Below are 21532 nucleotides of genomic sequence, written 5' to 3' on the forward strand. Positions count from 1 at the left end.
GGTCACATGAAGCCATGGGAGCAGGTGGTGGATGGTTGTACGAGCAGCCGGTGCATCACAAGTCCTGGTTATGTGACCACTGATACCAGACAGACAATCTCTGAAGAGTATTGATAATGGCTGGGGTCACCCGTCTTGTAAAGACTCTGCCCAGAAGAAGGCAATGGCAAACCACTTCTGTAGAAAAATTTGCCAAGAATGATCATGGTTACGGAGAGGGCATGATCGCCCATATCATATGACATGGCACATAAACAGATGATGTACTATGTAAGGAATGATGTGTCAGGATGGCATGCAAACAGATGCTTCTAACATTATCTTGGTACATGTGACAATAATAAACCAGTACCAATTGCAATTTCAGAAAAGATGGAATGTACTATGTCTCCTACAGTGGGACGAGTCTAGGATCAGAAAGTAGAACCTCAGAGTAGAAGGATGTCCTTTTAGAACAGAGGAGGAATTACCTTTAGCCAGAAGGTGGTGAATCTGTGGAATTCATTGCCACAGGCAGCTGTGGAGACCAAGTCATTGGGTGTATTTAAAGCAGAGATTGATAGGTTCTTGATTAGTAATGCCGTCAAAGGTTACGGGAGGAAGGCAGGAGAATGGGGTTTAGAAGGCAAATAAATCAGCCATGATGGAATGGCAGAATAGGTTCAATGGGCCAAACGGTCTAATTCTGCTTCTAGGTTTTATGCTCTTATGGTTATCCCATGTGTCCTTGGAATAGAGGGGATTAAAACATAATCTAATCGAAGTTTTTAAGATGTTGAAAAATTTTTGATTGAGAGAGGCAAGGCATTTCCTTTAATAACTAGCAGGAAAAAATTAGAACGATTGTTAAAGAGTATAGATAGGTGATGCTGACAACAGGATGGGGTTAAGAAGATGTCAAGATAATTATGGGAGAATTTAATATGAAAGTGGATTGGGAAAGTCAGGAAGATACTGGATCTCAGGAGGGGGAGTTTGTAGAATGCCTACGGGATTGCTTTCTGGAGCAGCTTGTCCATAAGCCCACCAGAGGATCAGCTGTCTTGGATTGGGTGCTGTGTAATGAGTCTGAGGTGATTAGGGAGCTAGAGGTAATGGAACCCCTAGGAAGTAGTGATCATAATATGATCGAGTTCAGTTTCAAATTTGAAAAGGAGAAGTTGGTATCAGGTGTATCAATATTTCAGTGGAACAAAGGAAATTACAGTGGTATGAGAGAGGAACTGGCCCAAGTTGATTGGAAAAGTAAGCTAAATGGAGGGACAGTAGAGCAGAATTGGATGAAATTCGTACAAGAAATAAGGAGAGTGTAGGAAAAATATATTCCAAGAAAAAAGAAAATCATTAAAGGAAAAATGACACAAATGTGGCTAATGAGAGAAGTTAAGGCTAAAGTGAAAGCAAAAGAGTACAAGGAAGCAAAAATTTGTGGGAAAACTAAGGACTGGACGAATTTTAAAAATTTACAGAAGGAAACTAAGAAAGTCATTAGGAAAGAAAAGATGAATTATGAAAGGAAATTGGCAATTAACAAAAAAGGACACAGAGTTTTTAAAAAATATATGAAGAGTAAAAGAATGACACGGTAGATATAGGACTGATTGAAAAGGATGCTGGAGAAATTATAATGGGTAACAAAGAGATGGCAGAGGAACTAAATGAGTATTTTGCATCAGTCTTCACAGTGGAAGAAATTAGCAACATACCTGATAGCCAGAGGTCTCAGGGGATAGAATTAGGTACAGTCAAGATTATTAGAGAGAAAGTGCTTGAGAAGCTAAATGGACTAAGGATAGATAAGTCTCCCAGACCGGATGAAGTGCATCCACGGGTTCTGAAGGAGGTGACTTTGGAGATTGTGGAGGCATTGGAAATAATCTTCCAGGAATCAGTAGACTCTGGCAGGGGTCGGTCTTGGGGCCTCTTCTTTTTACACTGTATATCGATGATTTAGATTATGGATTAAATGGTTTGTGTCTAAGTTTGCGGATGACACCGAGATAGGTGGAGGAGCAGGAAGTTGAAGAAACGGAAAGGTTGTCGAGAGACTTGATCAGTTTAGGAGAGTGGGCAAAGAAATGGCAGATGAGATACGATGTTGAGAAATGTATGGTTGTACATTTTGGAAGAAGAAACAATCGGGCAGATTATTATTTAGATGGGGAGAAAATTCAAAAATCGGAAGTGCAAAGGGACTTGGAGGTACTAGTGCAGGATACCCTAAAGGTTAACCACCAGGTTGGATCGGCAGTAAGGAAAGCGAATGCTATGTTGGCATTCATTTCAAGAGGAATAGTGTATAAGAGTAAGGTGGTGTTGATGAGGCTCTATGGGGCACTGGTGAGACCTCATTTGGAATACTGTGTGCAGTTTTGGGCCCCCTATCTTAGAAAGGATGTGCTGATGTTGGAGAGAGTTCAGAGAAGATTCACTAGGATGATTCCTGGAATGCAGGGACTAACATATGAGGAGCGTTTGTTGGCTCTTGGATTGCATTCAGTAGAGTATAGAAGAATGAGAGGGGATCTCATAGAAACATTCTGAATGTTGAAAGGGTTGGACAGAGTAGATGAGGAAAGGCTGTTTCCCTCGGTGGGTGAGTCCAGGACAAGACGTCACAGTCTTAGAATTAGAGGGTACCCATTTAAAACAGAGATGAAGAGAAACTTTTTAGCCAGAGGGTCGTGGATTTATGGAATTCATTGCCACATACAGCTGTGGAGGCCCAGTCATTGAGGGTGTTTAAGGAGGAGACTGATAGGTATCTAATTAGTCAGGGTATCAAGGGATATGGGGGAAAAAGCCGGAAATTTGAACTAGATGGGAGAATAGTTTAGCTCATGGTGGAGTGGCGGAGCAGACTCGATGGGCCGAATGGCCTACTTTGGCTCCTTTGTCTTGCGATCTTGTGAATATCATTATTGCCCCTTCTGAACAAGAGGGTAACAGTTGTTTTCATCAATAATTGTTAGCAAAAGTTGGACAAGAAAATGGAGTTCAGTTGTGAATCAGAGGCAGGAATTGAATGTGGCAGGTTGGCAAAGGGCCGAATAGTCTCCTTCCGTGAGTCTTTGAGAGCAGAACGGAGGACCTACGTGATCCAAATGTTTCCATTCTTCAGCCCACTCCCGATCAGTTAATCGGTGATCGATCATTTCCTCCTGATAAACTCCACGGGATCCTGCTGCAACATGACCACAAAGAAATGTTTACAGCTTGAAAACAGCGGTGCTTTCAAAATTACTTTAGTTTTGTGCTAAGTGGGATGGCCAACCCCTCAGAGTTTGGAAAGAGACACCCAACGGGTTAAGTATATAACTCGACAGAGCCATGAGATAAAGAGATGATGAATGAACATCAGAAACCGCAAACATTAACAGCATATGGCTGGCCGACATTCCATGTTTTCCTCTGTAGTCGGCTTTACCTTGCAAAATATTTTTATTTAGAGATACAGTGTGGAACAGATCCCTCCGGCCCAAAGAGCTACACCGCCCAGCAACCCACCTAGTTAACCCCAGCCTAATCACAGGACAATTTACAATGACCAATTAGTCTACTAACTGTTACGTCTTTAGACAGTGGGAGGAAACCGGAGCACCCGGAGGAAACACACGCAGTTCAGAGGGAGAACAGACAACACTGGACTTGAACTCTAAACTCCAGAATAGCATGAGTTGTAACAGCATCGACTAACTGCAAGGCTACCGTGGTGCCAAGTGCTAAGAGGGGTGGCCAACCCCTTGAAGGGTCTGGCGGAAAGTGACATCCAATGAGTTAAGTATATAACCTGACAGGGCAGTGAAATAAGAAATGATAAATGAATACCAGAAACCACAAACGTTAACAGCATATACTCGGCTGACATACTCTGTCTTCCTTTGTGATAGGCTTTATCTTGCAAAACATTAATGACCTCTGTGCCAAAAGTAAAGGTCTGCAAATTGGACCCTGCCTTGATTTCTACCTGAACCCCTGAAATTTTAAAATAAAATCCATCTTCTCCCATGTTCGCTTCACTGGTCCAGCACGCCTGTGTGTGAGATGGCAGGCGTGTTGTTGTAAAGAACCTCACACCCAATAGAACTGCCTTACTAAAACCGACTGCCCTGGTACTATGTTCAAGAGAACCGCCTTCAATGTGGGAGTGGTGGAGCACAACGGAACAGTTGTGGTACGGCGAGGATAGAGAGTGTCCCAGCTGAGGAGACCCTGATCTGAGCCTACCGTCTTCATCAGGGCAACTGAAAAACCCAAGCAGATGGCTTTTCCTTTCTTTCTTTATCTCTCCCCTCCCCCCTCCCCTCTCTCTTTCCCATCTCCCTCCCTCTCTTTCCAATCAAAATCACTGACGTTAGTCAGAGCTCTCCAACCCGGAATAATTAGCTCAACCGATAACCCTTTCACCTCTGCATCAGAAGATAGTGGGGTTGGGTCTCCATCTCTATATTGGCACTCTAGCCCACTGCTGTCCTTTACAAGGCAAGTTAAAGCTCTCTTGCATAAGATGCACCTTGGCCCCAATTGGCAGAGTGCCTCTGTTTTGCTGGATGAGATCTAAAAGGTGGTTGTGGCTGGTTGGTCCCACCAAATGTTCTATATTATGATCTCACTACCCTGTACACTGAAAAACTCCTTCTGTTGGCCTCAACATGAAAGAATATTGAGGGAAGGATCGAACGCACTGATACTATCATACAGTGTGTGGTACCACACCATCAATTTCTAAGCTAGATTATCTCAGTGGTTTGTGGAAACATACTGTGCACACATTTTAGCTGCTGCTTTCCTGATCTCTTTGGCTCCATTGGGCTTTGGGAGCTCCGGTAACCAAGATGCGATACTGTAAGTGTGTGTTCTTTCCCTCTGATTTGGAGATTAGCTGCAGGAAAGCAGTATCCACCATCAAGAACGCCAACACCCAGGTTGTGCTCCCTTCTCGCGCTGCCATCAGAAACCCCAGGACCCACACCACCAGGTTCAGGAACGGTTCGTACTCCTCAACCATCAGGCTCCTGCACTAGAGGGGTTAGCTTCACTTTCCCCATTACTGCAATGTTCCCACAACCAATGGTCGCACTTTCAAGGACTCTTCATCTCATGTTTTTGCCACTTATTGCTTATTTATTTATTAATATTATTTCCTTATTTTAAATTTGTTGTATTTACTGTGAATGCCCGCAAGAAAATGAATCTCAGGATTGTATATGGTGGTACATATGCAATTTGATAATAAATGTACGTAGTAAACTGTTTTTTATTAACCCATGCTGCGACAGAGGCTCTGTCCACAGCGACTGTCCACACTGATGCTAAGTACCGGCACTGAGCCGGCAGTTGCCTCCACCCACCCCCCCTTGCCCCGACGCTCACCGTGATGTCGGTGCCGGTCCCTGTATTCAGGCAGCCTCTGCGGTTCCCTGTACAGGTGGCTCATGGCCACGTCGTCCAGGCTGTAGTGCTGCAGAGGGGGAGGAGTCGGGTGCAGCTGGCCGTTGGGCGGGGGTGGCAGGCTGACGCTTGGGCTGTGGCGCTGGGCGGGGCTGATCGTGCACACCCGCTTGGCTGGGGGGTCGCGGTCAAAGCCATTTTCTTTATTCCTGAGGGAGTAACATCACAGTGAGTGAGCGAAGCTTTCAGGAGGAATAGACGCTGTCTGCAAACAAGGCTGATACTGGCCGTGAGAAACATTCATTGCACTTCACGGTATCCCGATAAAGAAGGCAAAGCCTCAACTCCACACATTATCTGAAAGACACCACCACCAAGATGGCAGCACTCCCTCAGTACCACACAGAAGGTCACTGAATACTCTTAACTTCTACAGATTGTCACGGTCTGGTACGAAGAAATCGCAGAGGTTATCCATCATGGGCACATCCCTCTCCACCACCTGCAGTATCTACAGGAGACCCTGCTTCAAGAAGGCAAGATCTATCTTCAAAGATCCCTACCACATGGGCCATGCCATCTTCTCACAGCTCCCACCAGGGATGCCCAAAGTCCCAAACCTCCAGGTTCAAGAATGGCTTTCTCCATTCTTGACCCAACCTGGACAACACTAATAACTTCCTCAGAATAGCAATACTATGACCAGTTTGTACCACAATGGACACTTACTTGTTCTCATTGTGATCCTTCTTGTACACAGGTGTTCTCCCCCCCCCCCCTCCTTTTCCAAAGGTAGAGTGCTCCTATGAAACCTTTCTGGCCAAATTAATTTATATGGGAAAAATTTTCATAAAAGTGAAAATCCTCTTTGTAATGCGAAAGCAGGTTACTAATGTAGATCTTTTGTAAAAGCGAAGTGGAGTAAAGCAAACATCCGTAAAGTGGGGGACACCTGTAATTTATGTTATTTCTTCTGACAGTTGTCAAGTCAATTGTCATTTAACTATATACATATATATAACATACATAAACATAAAGTATATAGAAATTAGATGTTTCTCGGAACCATGGTGTACAGCGAAATAGTGCACATATCACACATTACACACGATAACTTATGGTAATGTAAGGATAAAATCTACAGATGAATTATGCATAAATAACAAACTAAAGTGCATAAATTATAAACACTGTAAGGTACAGAACAGATTAACCAGTGACACTTCAAATATGATGCAGCAGGGAGTTCAGAAGCCTAATATACGGGGGGAAGAAACTGTTTCTCATCCTGACCGTTCTTGTTTTTATAAAATGGACTCTCGTACCTGATGGTAGAAAGTCAAGGAGGCTGCTGGAGGGTTAGGTGGGACCCTTAATAATACTAAGAGCCCAGGCTATACAGTGCTCCCTATAAATGTCCCGGATGGATGGTAGGGAGACCCCAATGTTCGTCTCAGCTGCTCTCACAGTCCTTTGTAAGATCTTCCAATCTGATGCTGTGTCCGTGATGCTGCTGTGAATAGTTTTTTTGTTGCATCAGAGTACTAACAATAAATTGGACTCTGACGTTGAAGTGCAGCCTGGATTTTGTGCTTGGTGGCTCCTGAACTCAAAGCCTCCTGACCGAGACTCCAGGGCTGAGAGCTACCTCAGTTACAGCACCCCAGCCAAGCAGCACCGGAGCCAGCAGACTGTGCGATTATCCCCACTTTGAGACCTCAGTCAGCCCAGGAAGTGCTCTGCGTTCTCAGGAAGCATCAAGAGCACTAACTGAATGAGGGTAAGTAATGGTGACGGACAATATTTACTTACCCAATAACTCAAAATAAGAGTGAATGATCTGGCTGTATACACAAATTTTCTTTTAATGGGATCTTGCTGTGCACAGTTTTGATTTCTGTTCACTGGCGATGAAATGGTGTGGGTATGAATACTGATGCCCATCAGAAATAACTTTTTTGATATTACTTCATGATGAGTTATTATTTATGTTTCATTTATTGAAACACTTCCCTCCCTTCGAGCTGTGCCACTCGGCAACCCCGATTTAACCCTAGCCTAATCACAGGACAATTTACAATGACCAATTAGCCTGCTGACAGGTACATCTTTGGACTGTGGGAGGAAACCTACACAGTCACAGGAGAACGTACAAACCCCTTATAGGCAGTGGCGGGAATTGAACCCAGGTCGCCTGCACTGTAAGTGCTGTGCTAACCACCATGCTGATGTTTGCCCCACTAATGGGCCACCCTGCTAACAGCTTTCTTCCTGCCGCAGTGAGTAGCAGTTGTGTGGGTGAAAATGAGAGAGGTCAGTGGAGAATGGCCAGAGTGGTTCAAGGTAACAGGAAGGCAGGCGACAGTAACTCAAATAACCACGTGTTACAACAGTGGTGTGCAGAAGAGCATCTCTGAACGCACAACACATCGAAGCTTGAAGTTGATGGGCTACATCAGCAGAAGACCACGAACATACACTCAGTGGGCACTTTGCTGGGTACAAGGGGTATTGCTGGTGGAATTTCAGGAATAACGTAATTGATGAAAGGAAACACAGCAGTTGAGAAACAAAGATACATTGAATAGGATCCCTTTATTCCCACTTTCTGTTTTCTGCCGATCAGCCAATGCTCCACCCGTGCTTGTAACTTCCCTGTAATTCCATGAGCTCTTACCTTGCTAAGTAGTCTCATGTGTGGTACCTTGTTAAAGGCCTTCTGGAAATCCATGTGCACCATGTCTACTGCATGTCCTTTGTCTACCCTGCTTGTAACTCCCTCAAAGAATTGCAAACACGAGGAAATCTGCAGCTGCTGGAAATTCAAGCAACACACACAAAATGCTGGTGGAACGCAGCAGGCCAGGCAGCATCTATAAGGAGAAGCACTGTTGACGTTTCAGGCCGAGTGCCCGGCCTGCTGCGTTCCACAAGCATTTTGTGTATGTTGCTCAAAGAATTGCAGTAGGTTTGTCAGGCAGGACCTTCCTTTCAGGAAACCATGCTGGCTTTGGCCGATCTTGTCATGAGCCTCCAAGTACGGCATAATCCCATCCCTAACAATTGATTCGAACAACTTCCCAACCACTGATGTCAGGCTAACAGGTCTGTAGTTTCCTTTCTGCTGCCTCCCACCCTTCTTAAATAGCGGAGTAACATTAGCAATTTTCTAGTCATCTGGTACAATGCCAGAGTCTATTTATTCTTGAAAGATCATTGTTAATGCCTCCGCAATCTCTCCAGCTACTTCCTTCAGAACCCGAGGGTGCATTCCATCAGGTCCAGGAGATTTATCCACCCTCAGACCATGAAGCTTCCTGAGCACCTTCTCAGTCGTAATTTTCACTGCACAAACCTCACTTCCCTGACACTCCTGAATGTCCGGTATACTGCAGATGTCTTCCACTATGAAGACTGATGCAAAATATGCATTCAGTCTCTCTGCCATCTCTGCAGCTCTCATTACAATATCTCCAGCGTCATTTTCTATTGATTCTATATCTACTCTCAACTCTCTTTTACCCTTTATATACTTAGTAAAGCTTTTAATATATTCTTTGATACTAGTTGTCAGCTTCCTTTCATAATTCATCTTTTCCTTCCTACTGGCCTTCTTAAGTTCCCTTCTGCAAGTTTTTAAAAGCTTCCCGGACTTCCGGTAAGATGGTGATTGTTTAGCTGCTCCGAACATTTGCTTCGTCATTCTCCCTATCTTTGCACTATATGTCTCCATTCTTAAACCTTAGTTAGGTATTTTATTAGGTCTCTTTTACTTGCCTGTGAACACATCTATCTTATAATGTCTACCAAAAGTACTAAAACTGGGAAAAAGGAAACTTCTACGGCTTTGCCGGCTGACATTCTCACTGCTTTGGAACAGCATCGACAAGATATTTTAAAGGAATTTAGAACTTCTTTCAACCAGCTGGATGTCAAATTGGATCGGATCAACGCTAGAGTGGACGAACATGCTGATCATTTATCTCGCATCGACTCAACCTCTGAAGATTTAAAACGCCGTGTTCAATATCTGGAATCTCTCTGCTCCAGCCTAGAGGAGAAGAATTGCAAACTTTTCTCCAAAATGGTGGATCTTGAAAATCGGAGCAGACCTTGCAATCTACGAATTCTTGGGTTTGCCAGAGGCCACCGAAAAGGGCTCTCCCATTGAACTTTCTTCCGATTTTCTCTGTGAGATTTTTGGGAAAGAATTTTTTCCGACTCCACCTGAGCTTGAAATGGCACACAGGATCTACGTTCCCTGTACAATTCTGGGTTCCCACCCACGGCCGGTAATTTTGTGCTTTCATCAATATCAGGTGAAAAACCATTTGATTATGGAGGCACACCACAGAGGTACTTTTGCTTTTCAAAGTATAGTCATTCGTTTTGTGGAGGATTTTGCCCCCCAGGTTCTGAAGATGCGTGCTGGGTTTAAAGGTGTAATGAAAGTGCTTTTTGATCGCAGACTTAGACCCTCCCTTCAAATTCCAGCCGATCTCCGAATTACGCTTACTACTAGAGAATATAAGTGGTTTAAATCAGTGAAGGAGGCTGAGGCATTTGTTGGAAGTCTTTTGGCTATCTCCTCTTCTTCGGATCCGGTCTGACCTTCTAAAATGGTGGATAAGTACCTCTCGCACTAAAGCTATTTTTTCCGGACTCAGACTTTATTTGAATAATTCAGACATTATCTATTGAAACTCTAAGGGCTGTAGACAATCCCTCCCTGGACATGGTGCATTCTTCCTAAATAGATAATCTGAGTTTAATGTTTCCCTGCGGACGTTTAGATTGCACTTGTGTAATCTATTTTATTCTTGTATAACTTTATCTACAGAGATCTACAATTGACTCTAACTTGTTTTGGAGGTTTGGAGTTTTTATTGAAGGCCTCCCTGTTGGTTGATTCATAGTTTAATTTTGCTTTTTTTTCTGTAAATGGTTGATAAGTACTCTCTTTGAATCTATAATTTCCCCCTTTTCTCCCTCCCCCTTTTTTCCTTTTAATCTTCTATAATTTTTCGCGGGTAGGTTAGTTTTGGTTTTCTTCTGATTTTCTTTGTATTAAGTTTTATACTTCTGTTGAAGTTGTTCCTATTTGTAATTATGTTTTCTAGTGCATAAACTAGTTACTATTTGCTATAGTATTTATACGGAACTCTTGTTAATGACTCAGAACTGGAAGTCATACTTGGGTTAATTTTTTTGGTAGAGCTAGCTGCTTTTTTTGGTAGCCGTCTAGTTTTGGGTTGCGAGGGTGGGGTGGATTCTCCAGTTCGAACACCACTCACTGTTTCTTTTGCTTTCCTTTGTTGCTCAGGACATGTTTATGTTTTGATTTTACGAATCTATGTTTACATTTCTGCTCCCAGACTGTTATTGTATTGCTTGACTTTTTATATGCCTGCTGCCTTTTATGCATTAGTAATTGATAATGGCTAGTGCACTTAAATTCGTGAGCTGGAATGTAAAGGGATTGAATCACCCTGTTAAAAGAAGGAAGGTCTTCTCACATATTAAACAACTCAAAGTTGACATTGCTTTCCTTCAAGAAACTCATATCCGTTATTCTGATAATTCCCGGCTTTTGTCAAAGTGGGCGGGTCAGCATGTTCATTCATCCTTTGCCGCCAAAGCTGGGGGGGGGGGGGTCTCCATCCTTATTAACTCAAATATTCCTTTTGAACTCCATAATAAGATATCTGATACAAATGGCCGTTTTATTATTGTTTCTGGTAAACTATATAATACTAAAGTTGTACTAGCAAACCTGTATGTCCCCAATTTTGATGATGTTAATTTCTTTGAACATTTTTTCTCCTCTCTACCAGACTTAAACTCATACTCTCTTATACTGGGTGGTGATTTCAATTGTTGGTTAGATCCTAATTTGGATCGATCGTCCTCTGTTACTAGACCACCTACTAAATCTGCTTTAGCTATTCAATCATTTCTCTCTAATTATGGTATCTCTGATATAGGGCGTTTCGTTCATCCCACTGAGAAAGATTATTCTTTTTTTTTACATGTTCACCATACCTTCACTAGAATTGACTACTTCTTACTTGATAACCAACTCATTCCATTTGTCTAGTCTTGTGACTATCAGAGTATACTGACATCTGACTATGCCCCAATTACTCTGTCTTTAAATTTTCCTGGTCTCCCTCAGAGGAATAAACACTGGCGACTTGATTCGACTTTATTATCGGATGATGATTTTCTAAAATTTATTAAGGATCAGATAACCTTTTATTTTAACACCAATACATCACCTGAAGTGTCATCCCAGATTGTCTGGGATGCCATGAAAGCATATCTGAGGGGTCAAATAATCTCCTATACAGCAAATCTTAATAGAAAGTCCTGTGCAGATCGATTAGACCTCATTAATCAGATTAAAGAATTGGATCAACTGTATGCTCAAACTAAGAATCCTGAACTATACAAGAAGCGTGTAGAACTTCAAACTAAATTTAATCTTCTGTCTACTCAACCTGTCGAACGCCAACTTCTTGAAAATAAGAGTCGCTTTTATATTCATGGTGAAAAATCTGGTAAATTTCTAGCCGATCAGCTGAGGTGTTCCAAAGCCAAACAACATATTATAAAGATCCAGAAGGAGAATGGAGACTTTACATCGGATCATTTAGAAATCAATGACGCACTTAAAAATTTCTATTCTCGACTTTATTCCTCTGAATCTTTGAATGACAATATCTCTGTTGATTATTTTTTAAATAATCTGAATATTCCTTCGCTTTCACCTGATTCTAAAGCCAAGCTTAATGCGCCTATATCATCAGAAGAAATATCTTTTGCAATCTCTGCATTGTCTTCAGGGAAATCTCCTGGACCTGATGAGTTCCCTGTAGAATTTTATAAATCATTCTCTTCACTTCTTTCTCCTCAGTTACTCTCAGTATTATCTGCCTCGTTTAATTACGGCAAATTGCCACCCACTTTTAATGAGGCATCTATTATTCTTTTATTAAAAAAGGGTAAGGACCCAACAGAGTGTTCCTCGTATAGGCCGATTTCTTTACTTAATGTTGATGTTTAAATCTTGGCCAAAGTTTTGGCTTATAGATTAGAAACTGTTATTCCCTCTATTATTTCTGATGATCAAGCTGGTTTTATTAAAAACTGCCTTCCTTTTTTTAACATTTGGCGTTTATTTAACATTTTATACTCACCTCCAACTGGGATTCCTGAATGTGTTATTTCCTTCGATGCGGAGAAAGCATTTGATCGTATAGAGTGGAACTACCTTTTTGCAGTTTTAGAAAAATTTGACTTCGGTCAAAGTTTTATCTCTTGGATCAAATTGCTGTATTTGTGTCCTACTGCCTCTGTTTTAACTAATTTTCAGAAATCCCAGTTATTTAATCTCAAACATGGCACCCGTCAGGGATGCCCTTTAAGTCCCTTTCTCTTTGATTTGGCTAAGGAACCTTTGGCAATAGCATTTTGAAATTGTCCTGAATTGACCGGGATTTGGAGAGGGGGTGTTGAGCATAAAGTTTCTCTTTATGCTGATGACTTATTACTTTTTCTTTCAAATCCGTCTACATCCTTACCTCCAATGATTTCACTTCTTGACAAGTTTAGCCAGCTCTCTGGATATAAACTTAATTTACATAAGAGCGAACTTTTCCCAATTAATAAAGAAGCACAAGAATTAACATTTCGTGATCTCCCTTTTAAAGTAGTTCATAATCAATTTACTTATCTTGGGATTACAGTCACAAGGAAGTTTAAAGATCTCTTTCAAGAAAATTTTGCCAATTTTTCATATACTATAAAACAGAGTCTGTTACAATGGTCACCTCTATCTATGTCTTTGGTAGGTCATATTAATGTTGTTAAAATGTATGTTCTCCCTAAACTTTTATATTTATTTCAATCAATCCCAATTTTTATTCCTAAATCTTTTTTAGACTCTATTATTTTGTCATATCTGTGGAAGAATAAGCGCTCTAGAATTAATAAAGCTTATCTCCAAAAATCTAAAAAAGAGGGTGGCATGGCTTTACCTAACTTTTGTTTATATTACTGGGCAGCCAATATACGTTGTACTACCTTTTGGTCTTTTGTCCATGGCCAACCCGAGTGCCCTAATTGGGTGGCAATGGAGTTGAGCTCCACTAAAGAATTATCTATCTCTGCACTTCTGGGCTCTGTACTCCCTAGTAGTTTGTCCAGATTAATAGTTAATCCTCTTGTTAGACATACTTTGCGTATATGGGTTTAGGAAATTTTATGGTTTCCATGGTTTTTCCTTTTCTAGCCCTATCTTACATAATCACCTTTTTTTACCTACTACGTATGACTCAGCATTCCGGGATTGGTATAGGAAGGGCATTAGACATTTTGAAGATCTTTTTATTGATAATCGCTTCACTTCTTTTCAGCAGCTCTCTGCTAAGTTCAATCTGCCCAATGCTCATTTTTTTAGATATCTCCAAATTAGACACTTTATTACTCCTTTAATTCCTAACTTCCCTGAAATGCCTGAGAAAAATGTTATGGACTTATTTCTTTCTATTAATCCTCTAGGTAAAGGTTTAATATCATTTATTCATGATAAATTAGCAGCCTTACGACGTGCCCCTGTGGATAAAATTAAAATGGCATGGGAGCATGATTTAAATACCTCCTTATCTGATGAGACTTGGGACTCAATTCTCAAATCGGTTAATTCAACCTCTCTTTGTGCTCGCCATTGCCTTTTACAGTTTAGATTGTTCATAGAGCCCATATGTCTAAATCTAAATTATCTCGATTTTACCCTAACATTAGTCCGCTTTGTGATAAATGTAAAAGGGGTGAGGCCTCTCTCATTCATATGTACTGGTTTTGTCCCAGTTTGGAGAAATTTTGGAAAGATGTCTTCATAACATTATAGCATATTCTGAATCACCACCTAGAACCTAACCCTTTAATTGCTTTGTTCGGTTTCTGGGGTGAGACAGATTTACGTCCGAGTTCGACTAAGTGTCGAATATTATCCTTTGCCTCTCTCCTGGCTAGACGTTTAATCCTCCTTAGATGGAGGGATGTTGCCCTGCCCACGCATGCTCAATGGCTTAACGATATTACGGCCTGCTTAGACCTTGAAAAAATTCATTATTCAGTTCTTAATTCGGATTTAAAGTTCCATAAGGTCTGGGGACCTTTTATTGAGTACTTTCATAACCTTCCTCCTAACTAAGGTTTTTTTTCGGTCCCTTGCTTTCAGTTCTTTTTTTTTGGTAGTAGGCATTAATATCTTCTGTTGCTAAGTGTATTTACAGTTTTGGGGGTTTGATTGTCCTGATTTATATTCTCTATATTATGTTGTGGTTGGTCTGGAGGTTTTTTTGTGTTGCGGGGCTTGGGGAGGATACTAATTTTACATGTCTTCAATTTGGGTGCTTTCTCAATTATCTTTCTTTGTATCATATTACTATTGTTTGTTTATTTTTGCACTGTATCAATGTTCTTCATTTTGATCTGGGGTTTTTTATCTGTAGCTATGTAGAAAATGTATAAAAAAACTAATAAAAAAAAGCTTCCCAATCCTCTATCTTTCCACTAGCTCTGACTTCCTTGTATGCCCTCTCCTTTGCTTTTACTTTGGCTCTGACTTCACTTGTCAGCCACAGCTCTGTCCTTTTTCCATTCCAAAATTGCTTCTTATTTGGAATATATCAGTCTTGCACTTCCCTCATTTTCCCCCAGAAACTCCAACAATTGCTGCTCTGCTGTCCTTCCTGCTCGTGTCCCTTTCCAGTTAACTTCGACCAGTTCTCCTCTCAATGCCATTGTAATTTCCTTTATTCCACTGAAATACCGACACATTAGATTTTATGTAAAAGGTTTTACCGATGTAATTATTCGGGGAATTGGATTTTGAAATCTTCCAGTTTCCATTTATGGTAACTTTCCATAAATCAGCAGGGAACTAAGTCAAGCATGCAGAAAAAGAAACTAAAAGAAGAACAGGGACACAGAACATAGAAAAGTGACAACACATGAAGGATAGAACCATAGAAAAGAATCCGGATCAAGTTTTGTGTCACCAGTGCATATTGTGAAATTTGTTGTCTTTGTGGCAGCAGCACAATGCCACACATTAAAGTAAAAACAGTGAAATACCCTTAGAGAGTAAGACCATATATTTTGGACATATACCTCAAGAATGGTTGAAAAGAGATAAATATTTAATGACTATACTGTTGGTGGTTGGTTACTCGGAAATGGTTATCACAGGAGAGCCCAACTTTAAATACATGGATGGAAATTACAATGGACATTTGCAAAATGGAGAAGAATACAGCATCTGTTAACCATAAGCTGAACAATTTGATTCATACTGGGAAAAATGATTTAACTACATTTTGCCTCATAGGCCTGATTTTATTCTCACAAATCAATGAATCTGTTGTAAAAAAAAAGATCGCTCCCTACTTGTACACAGTTCTTCCCTTGTGCTTGCTTTTTCTTTCCACTCTTTTCTATCAGTGTATACCTCAGATAAATACTTTGTGGAGATTTGTGACATATATGATTATATGATATATATGTACAATGTCTGAAATACATCTTATGGAAATGTTTGTTTGATGATGAACTTCAATAAAAAAATAAATTACAAAAAAATAAAAACAGTGAATAACAGTATATATATTTAATATATATACTCTATATAACACTAACAGAATATCTAATAGAATATATATTTAAAACAGTTAAATTAACTAAGTAGTGTAAAGATAGGAAAAAAAGTAGTGAGGCAGTGTTCATGGGTTCAATGCCCAGTCAGAAATTGAATGGTAGAGGGGAAGGAGCTGTTCCTGAATTGCTGAACATATACACAGAATGTCACAGCACAGAGTGATGTGCCCACCTCATACCCTATCCAAAATCAGCCTAGCGCGTTCCTCCTACACAGACCTCCATTTTGATTCCATCCATGTGCAAATTAAGTCTCTTACATGTCCCTAATGTACCTGTCTCTCCCACCACCCGACAGCAGGTTCCATGCATCCACCACTCTCAATGTAAAAAAATCTACCTCTGACATCTCCTCTACAGTTTCCTCCAAACACCTTAAAATTATCTCGTATCAGCCACTGAAACACCGGGGAAAATGGCACTGACAGTTCACTTTATCTCTGCTTCTTATCGTCTTGTACACCTCTGTCAAGCCAACACTCATCCTTATTCACTCCAGAAAGCCAGAGGAAATCAGGAAATGGACAGTTGATATTTCAGGTTGAGGCCCTTCGTCTGGATTAAGATAATACAGAGCAGTCAGAGGTAGCCTCACCCTCTCTGCATCAGCCTCAAAGGAACTACCTCACCCAATCTCAGCACCGGGTCCTCCATTCAGTCACTTACTTCTCTTTGAGGCACTTCAGAAATCTGGGGCAGGGCTCTGCCCAGGGAGTGAACTTTCTAAACATACAAACTTCTGCAGATGCTGGATATCCAGAGCAACACACACAAAATGCTGGAGGAACTCAGCAGGTCAGGCAGTGTCTATGGAGGTGAATAATTTCTGACCAAAACCCATCATCAGGTCTGGAAGGCAAGGGGGAAGATGCCAGAATAAGAAGGTGGGAGAAGGGGAAGGAGTACAAACTGGCAGGTGATAGGTGAAGGCAGGTGAGGGAGAAGGTGAAGGTAGTGGGGGAGGGGATGAAGTGAGAAGCTGGGAGGTGATAGGTGGAAAAGGTAAAGCTGAAGAAGAAATCTGATGGAAGGAAGTGGATCATGAGAGAAAAGAAGGAGGAGGGGCACCAGAGGGAGGCTATGAGCGGGTGAGGAGAAGGGAGAGGTGGGGAAAATTACTATAAGTTCTTTTATCTCCCGTCCATTACTTCTACCACTGTCTTCTTGGCCTCCCAACTGAGGGAAATAAAATATAGAACTGTAAGGCACAGGAACAAGCCCTTCTGCCTATACTGTCTGCGGCCATGATGTCAAATACAAGCTAATCCCATCTGCCCACACATGGTCTATATCCCTCCACCAGCAGTTCAAAATACCTCTGAAACAGTGCTATCATCATAGGTCCCTTCCAAATACTCTATCTAAATCCTTTCAATTTTATGCATGCTCCCACCATCCCACCAGTCTTGGCTGTTCAAATGAGAACAGCCCCAGTCTATATGACTCTTCACTTGATTACAATTTTCTATTTCTGGCCACATCCTCGTAAACCTTCAGCGCAATGTATCCAGGCCAGGATCACTGATAAGGTGAGGTAAGGATTGAGACCTCCCCTGAACATTAGAAAATATTCTATTATTTCTACTATTAGAAAATAGAGCACTACGGCCCAGAAAACAGGCTCTTTGATCCATCTAGGCTAAGCCAAATCATTATGCTGCCTATTCCCATCAACCTACCATAGCCCCCCCATACCCCTCCCATCCATGTCATTGTCCAAACTTCTCTTAAATTCTCAAATCAAACCTTCCTCTAGCAGCTCGTTCCACCCTCTGAGTGAAGAAGTTCTCCCTCAGGTTCCCCTTCAATATTTCATTTCACCTTTAACCTATGACCTCTAGTTCTAATCTCACCCAACATCAGGGGAAAAAGTTTACTTGCATTTACCCTTTCTATACCCCTCATTAATTCTGCATACCTTTGTCAAATCTCCTCTCATCCTCCTATGCTCTGGGGGGGAAATAAAATTCTTTACGGGTTCAATCTTTCCCTATTACTTGGGTACATTCAAGAATCCAACTCCTAAATTTAGGGATCACTCCGACAGCAAGAATGATTTGCACTGAGGCCTCTCAATGCCTCAGTAAGAACAACATAATATTTAACTGTGGCTGAGCAATCCAGCCCTCCTGCAACCGTGTTCATTGTTATGATAAAAGCTGACTTGTCCAATTTTGGCGAACTATTTTTTTTCTGGAATTTCTATTCTGTAATATAATTGGAATGTCAAACACTACTCCCAGCTCAGCCCCACTTCCCCGCTTTATGGCACTTGGATCAGATCCAGTCACACTCATTCCTCATCGGCAGAAGCAAATACGAACTGCATCACTTGAGGTTTCCCTGTGGCTGTTGGCAACGTGGACTGTTACATTCTTGGCCAAACTTAAGGCAGATAAAGGAATTCTGAAATCGAAATGTCCAATTGCACCACGTCCCTTGTCCGTTTTAGTTTGTGCTGGGTGACGAGGAGGCCTGTAGATAGTGAAGCGGGTAACAGGCATGTCCTCCCTAGGTAACAACAGGGTTCTTCTCCTGTGAGCTATTTGGACCCGCATAGCTCATCGGCTTTCAGTGCAGCCTCGAACTGAGTTTCCACTTGGCAGAAGATGCCCCTGAGTAGCCGATAAATCCACCCAACCAGTCTGCCAAATGTTTCCAGTGATAAGAGCTGAACAGCACTGTACCAGGCCTTTCAGCCCATCTAGAGTGAAACACACAGCATTCTAGACTCTAGCAGAGGTTCCAAACCTTTTTTATACCATGGACCAATACCATGAAGCAAGCGGTCCGTAGACCTCGGGGTGAGAACCCCTGACCTCGAGGAACTCAGCAGGTCATCTAGTCTGTGCCAAACCGTTATTCTGCCTCGTCCCATCGACCCAAGCCCGGACCATAGCTCTCCATCCATGTACTTCTCTGAACCCTTATCCACCAGTTCAGCTGGCAGCTCGTTCCACGCTCTCACCACTCTCTGACTGAAGAAGCTCCTCCTCGGGTTCCCCTTAAATATTTCACCTTTCACCCTTAACCTATGACCTACGGCTCTAGTCTCACCCAGCGTCAGTGGGAAAAGCCTGCTGGCATTCAAGCTCGTCTATCTGCTGGAACGCTCAGGCTGTACATAAACCGGGTATTTGTAGCATTGGGAGGAAATACAATCCATTCCCAGACGCGAGCAAAAGAACAGGGAATGTTGTCCCTTGGGCTTCAGGTTTCAGCCACAGTAGTGTTCATGGGTTCATTAGACAGCAGAGGGGAAGAAGCTGTTCCTGAATCACTGAGTGTGTGCCTTCAGTCTCCTGTACCTCCTTCCTGATGGTAGCAATGAGATCAAGGCATGACCTGGGTGATGGGGTCCTTAATGATGGATGTCGCCTTTCTGAAGCACCATGTCTTGGATACCGTGGAGGCTGGTACCCATGATAGAGCTGATTTTACAAGCTTCTGCAACTTATTTTGAACTTGTGAAATCCGCCCCCCCAATACCAGATGGTGATGCAGCCAATCAGAATGCTCTCCATAATACATTTGTAGAAGTTTTCGAGCGCTTTAGTTAACAAACTAAATCTCTCAAGCTCCTAATGAAATATAGCCACGGTCTTACATTCTTTATAGCTGTATCATAGGCCCTCAGAGATCTTGACACCCAGGAGCTTGAAGCTGCTCACTCTCTCCATTTCTGATCCCTCTATGAGGATCGGTATGTGTTCCTTTGTCCTACCCTTCCAACGTTCACAATCAGCTCTTCCGTCTTATTGACGTTAAGTGCAAGGTTGTTGCTGCGACACCATTCAATTAGCTGGTATGCCCTTTCATCACCATATGAAATTCTGCCAACAATGGTTGCGTCACCAGCAAATTTACAGATGCTGTTTGAGATGAGCCTAGCCATATAGTCATGGGTGTAGAGAGAGTGGAGCAGTGGTCTAAACACACATTCCTGTGGTACAACAGTGTTAATCGTCAGCGAGGTGGAGATGTTACTTCCAGTCCCCACAGATTGTGGTCTTCCAGTTAAGAAGTCAAGAATCCTGTTGCAGAGGGAGGTACAGAGGCCCAGGTTCTGTAGCTTATTGATCAGGACTGTAGGAGTGATGGTGTTAAATGCTGAGCTATTGTCAATAACCAGCATCCTGTCATAGGTATTTGCATTGTCCAGGTGATCCAAGGGTTCAAGGAGAGCCATTGAGATCGTGTCTGCTGCAAACCTATTGATAGGCCGATGGCAGTGGGTCCAGGTCCTTGCTGAGGCAGGAGCTGATTTTGGCCATGACCAATCTCTCAAAGCACTTCATCACTGTAGATGTCAGCACTACTGAACGGAAGTCGTTAAGGCAGCTCTCCCTGCTCTTCTTGGGCACTGGTATAATTGTTGCCCTTTTGAAGAGGTGGAAACTGCTGACAGTAACAGTGAGAGTTAGACTTGACATGCACCTGATGTCACCTCCTGGAATTGCTTCTTGGCTCTTGAAGTAACCTTCCACAAGTCATACCTGGTTTCCTTATACAGACCTGGGTTGCCAGACTTAAGTGCCACAGATCCAGCCTCCAGCGGACTACAAACCTTCTGGTTCATCCACAGCTTCTGGTTTGGGAATGTACAGTGAGTTTTCATAGGCACGCACTCATCTAAGCTCAAAGATAACTCCCTGAACACAGTCTAGTCCACTGAGCCTCAGGACTCACTCCCCAGGTTCAAGAGCTGTTCAAGACCTACCTACTCACTTACCACCCCACCAGCCTCCGGATCCAACGTATAATTCTCCGTAACTTCCGCCACGTCCAACAGGATCCCACTACCAAGCACATCTTTCCCTCCCCCCCTCTTTCCGCAGGGATCGCTCCCTACGCGACTCCCTTGTCCATTCGTCCCCTCCATCCCTTCCCACCGATCTCCCTCTTGGCACTTACCCTTGTAAGCGGAACAAGTGCTACACCTGCCCTTACACTTCCTCCCTCACCACCATTCAGGGTCCCAGACAGACCTTCCAGGTGAGGCGACACTTCACCTGTGAGTTGGCTGGTGTGGTATACTGCGTCCGGTGCTCCCGGTGTGGCCTTTTATATATTGGTGAGACCCGATGCAGACTGGGAGACCGTTTTGCTGAACACCTATGCTCTGTCCGCCAGAGAAAGCAGGATCTCCCAGTGGCCACACATTTTACTTCCACGTCCCATTCCCATTCTGTTATGTCTATCCATGGCCTCCTCTACTGTCAAAATGAATCCAAACTCAGGTTGGAGGAACAACACCTTATATACCGGCTGGGTAGTCTCCAACCTGATGGTATGAACATTGACTTCTCTAACTTCCATTAATGCCCCTCCTCCCCTTCTTACCCCATCCCTGACATATTTAGTTGTTGTTTTTTTTCTCTCTCCTATGCCCATCACTCTGCCTGCTCTCCATCTGCCT

At 42.4% G+C, this 21532-nt stretch overlaps 1 protein-coding gene across 5 annotated transcripts in view; it reads right to left on the minus strand.

The window, feature by feature from the left end:
- Window positions 1-21532, minus strand: part of LOC132399944 (protein CBFA2T2-like) — a 199016-nt gene that overhangs the window by 43744 nt on the left and 133740 nt on the right. For 4 of the 5 annotated variants that reach the window (XM_059980908.1, XM_059980910.1, XM_059980912.1 and 1 more), the window contains exons 6-7: window positions 5374-5600; window positions 3096-3184 (exon numbers count right to left, since the gene is read on the minus strand). In XM_059980908.1, coding sequence (XP_059836891.1) covers window positions 3096-3184; window positions 5374-5600 — 316 coding nt within the window. The remainder of the gene's footprint in view (window positions 1-3095; window positions 3185-5373; window positions 5601-21532) is intronic. The other variant, XM_059980909.1, reaches the window with a different exon arrangement.

Source organism: Hypanus sabinus, chromosome 9 (genome assembly GCF_030144855.1).
Source record: "Hypanus sabinus isolate sHypSab1 chromosome 9, sHypSab1.hap1, whole genome shotgun sequence".
Taxonomy (NCBI): domain Eukaryota; kingdom Metazoa; phylum Chordata; class Chondrichthyes; order Myliobatiformes; family Dasyatidae; genus Hypanus; species Hypanus sabinus.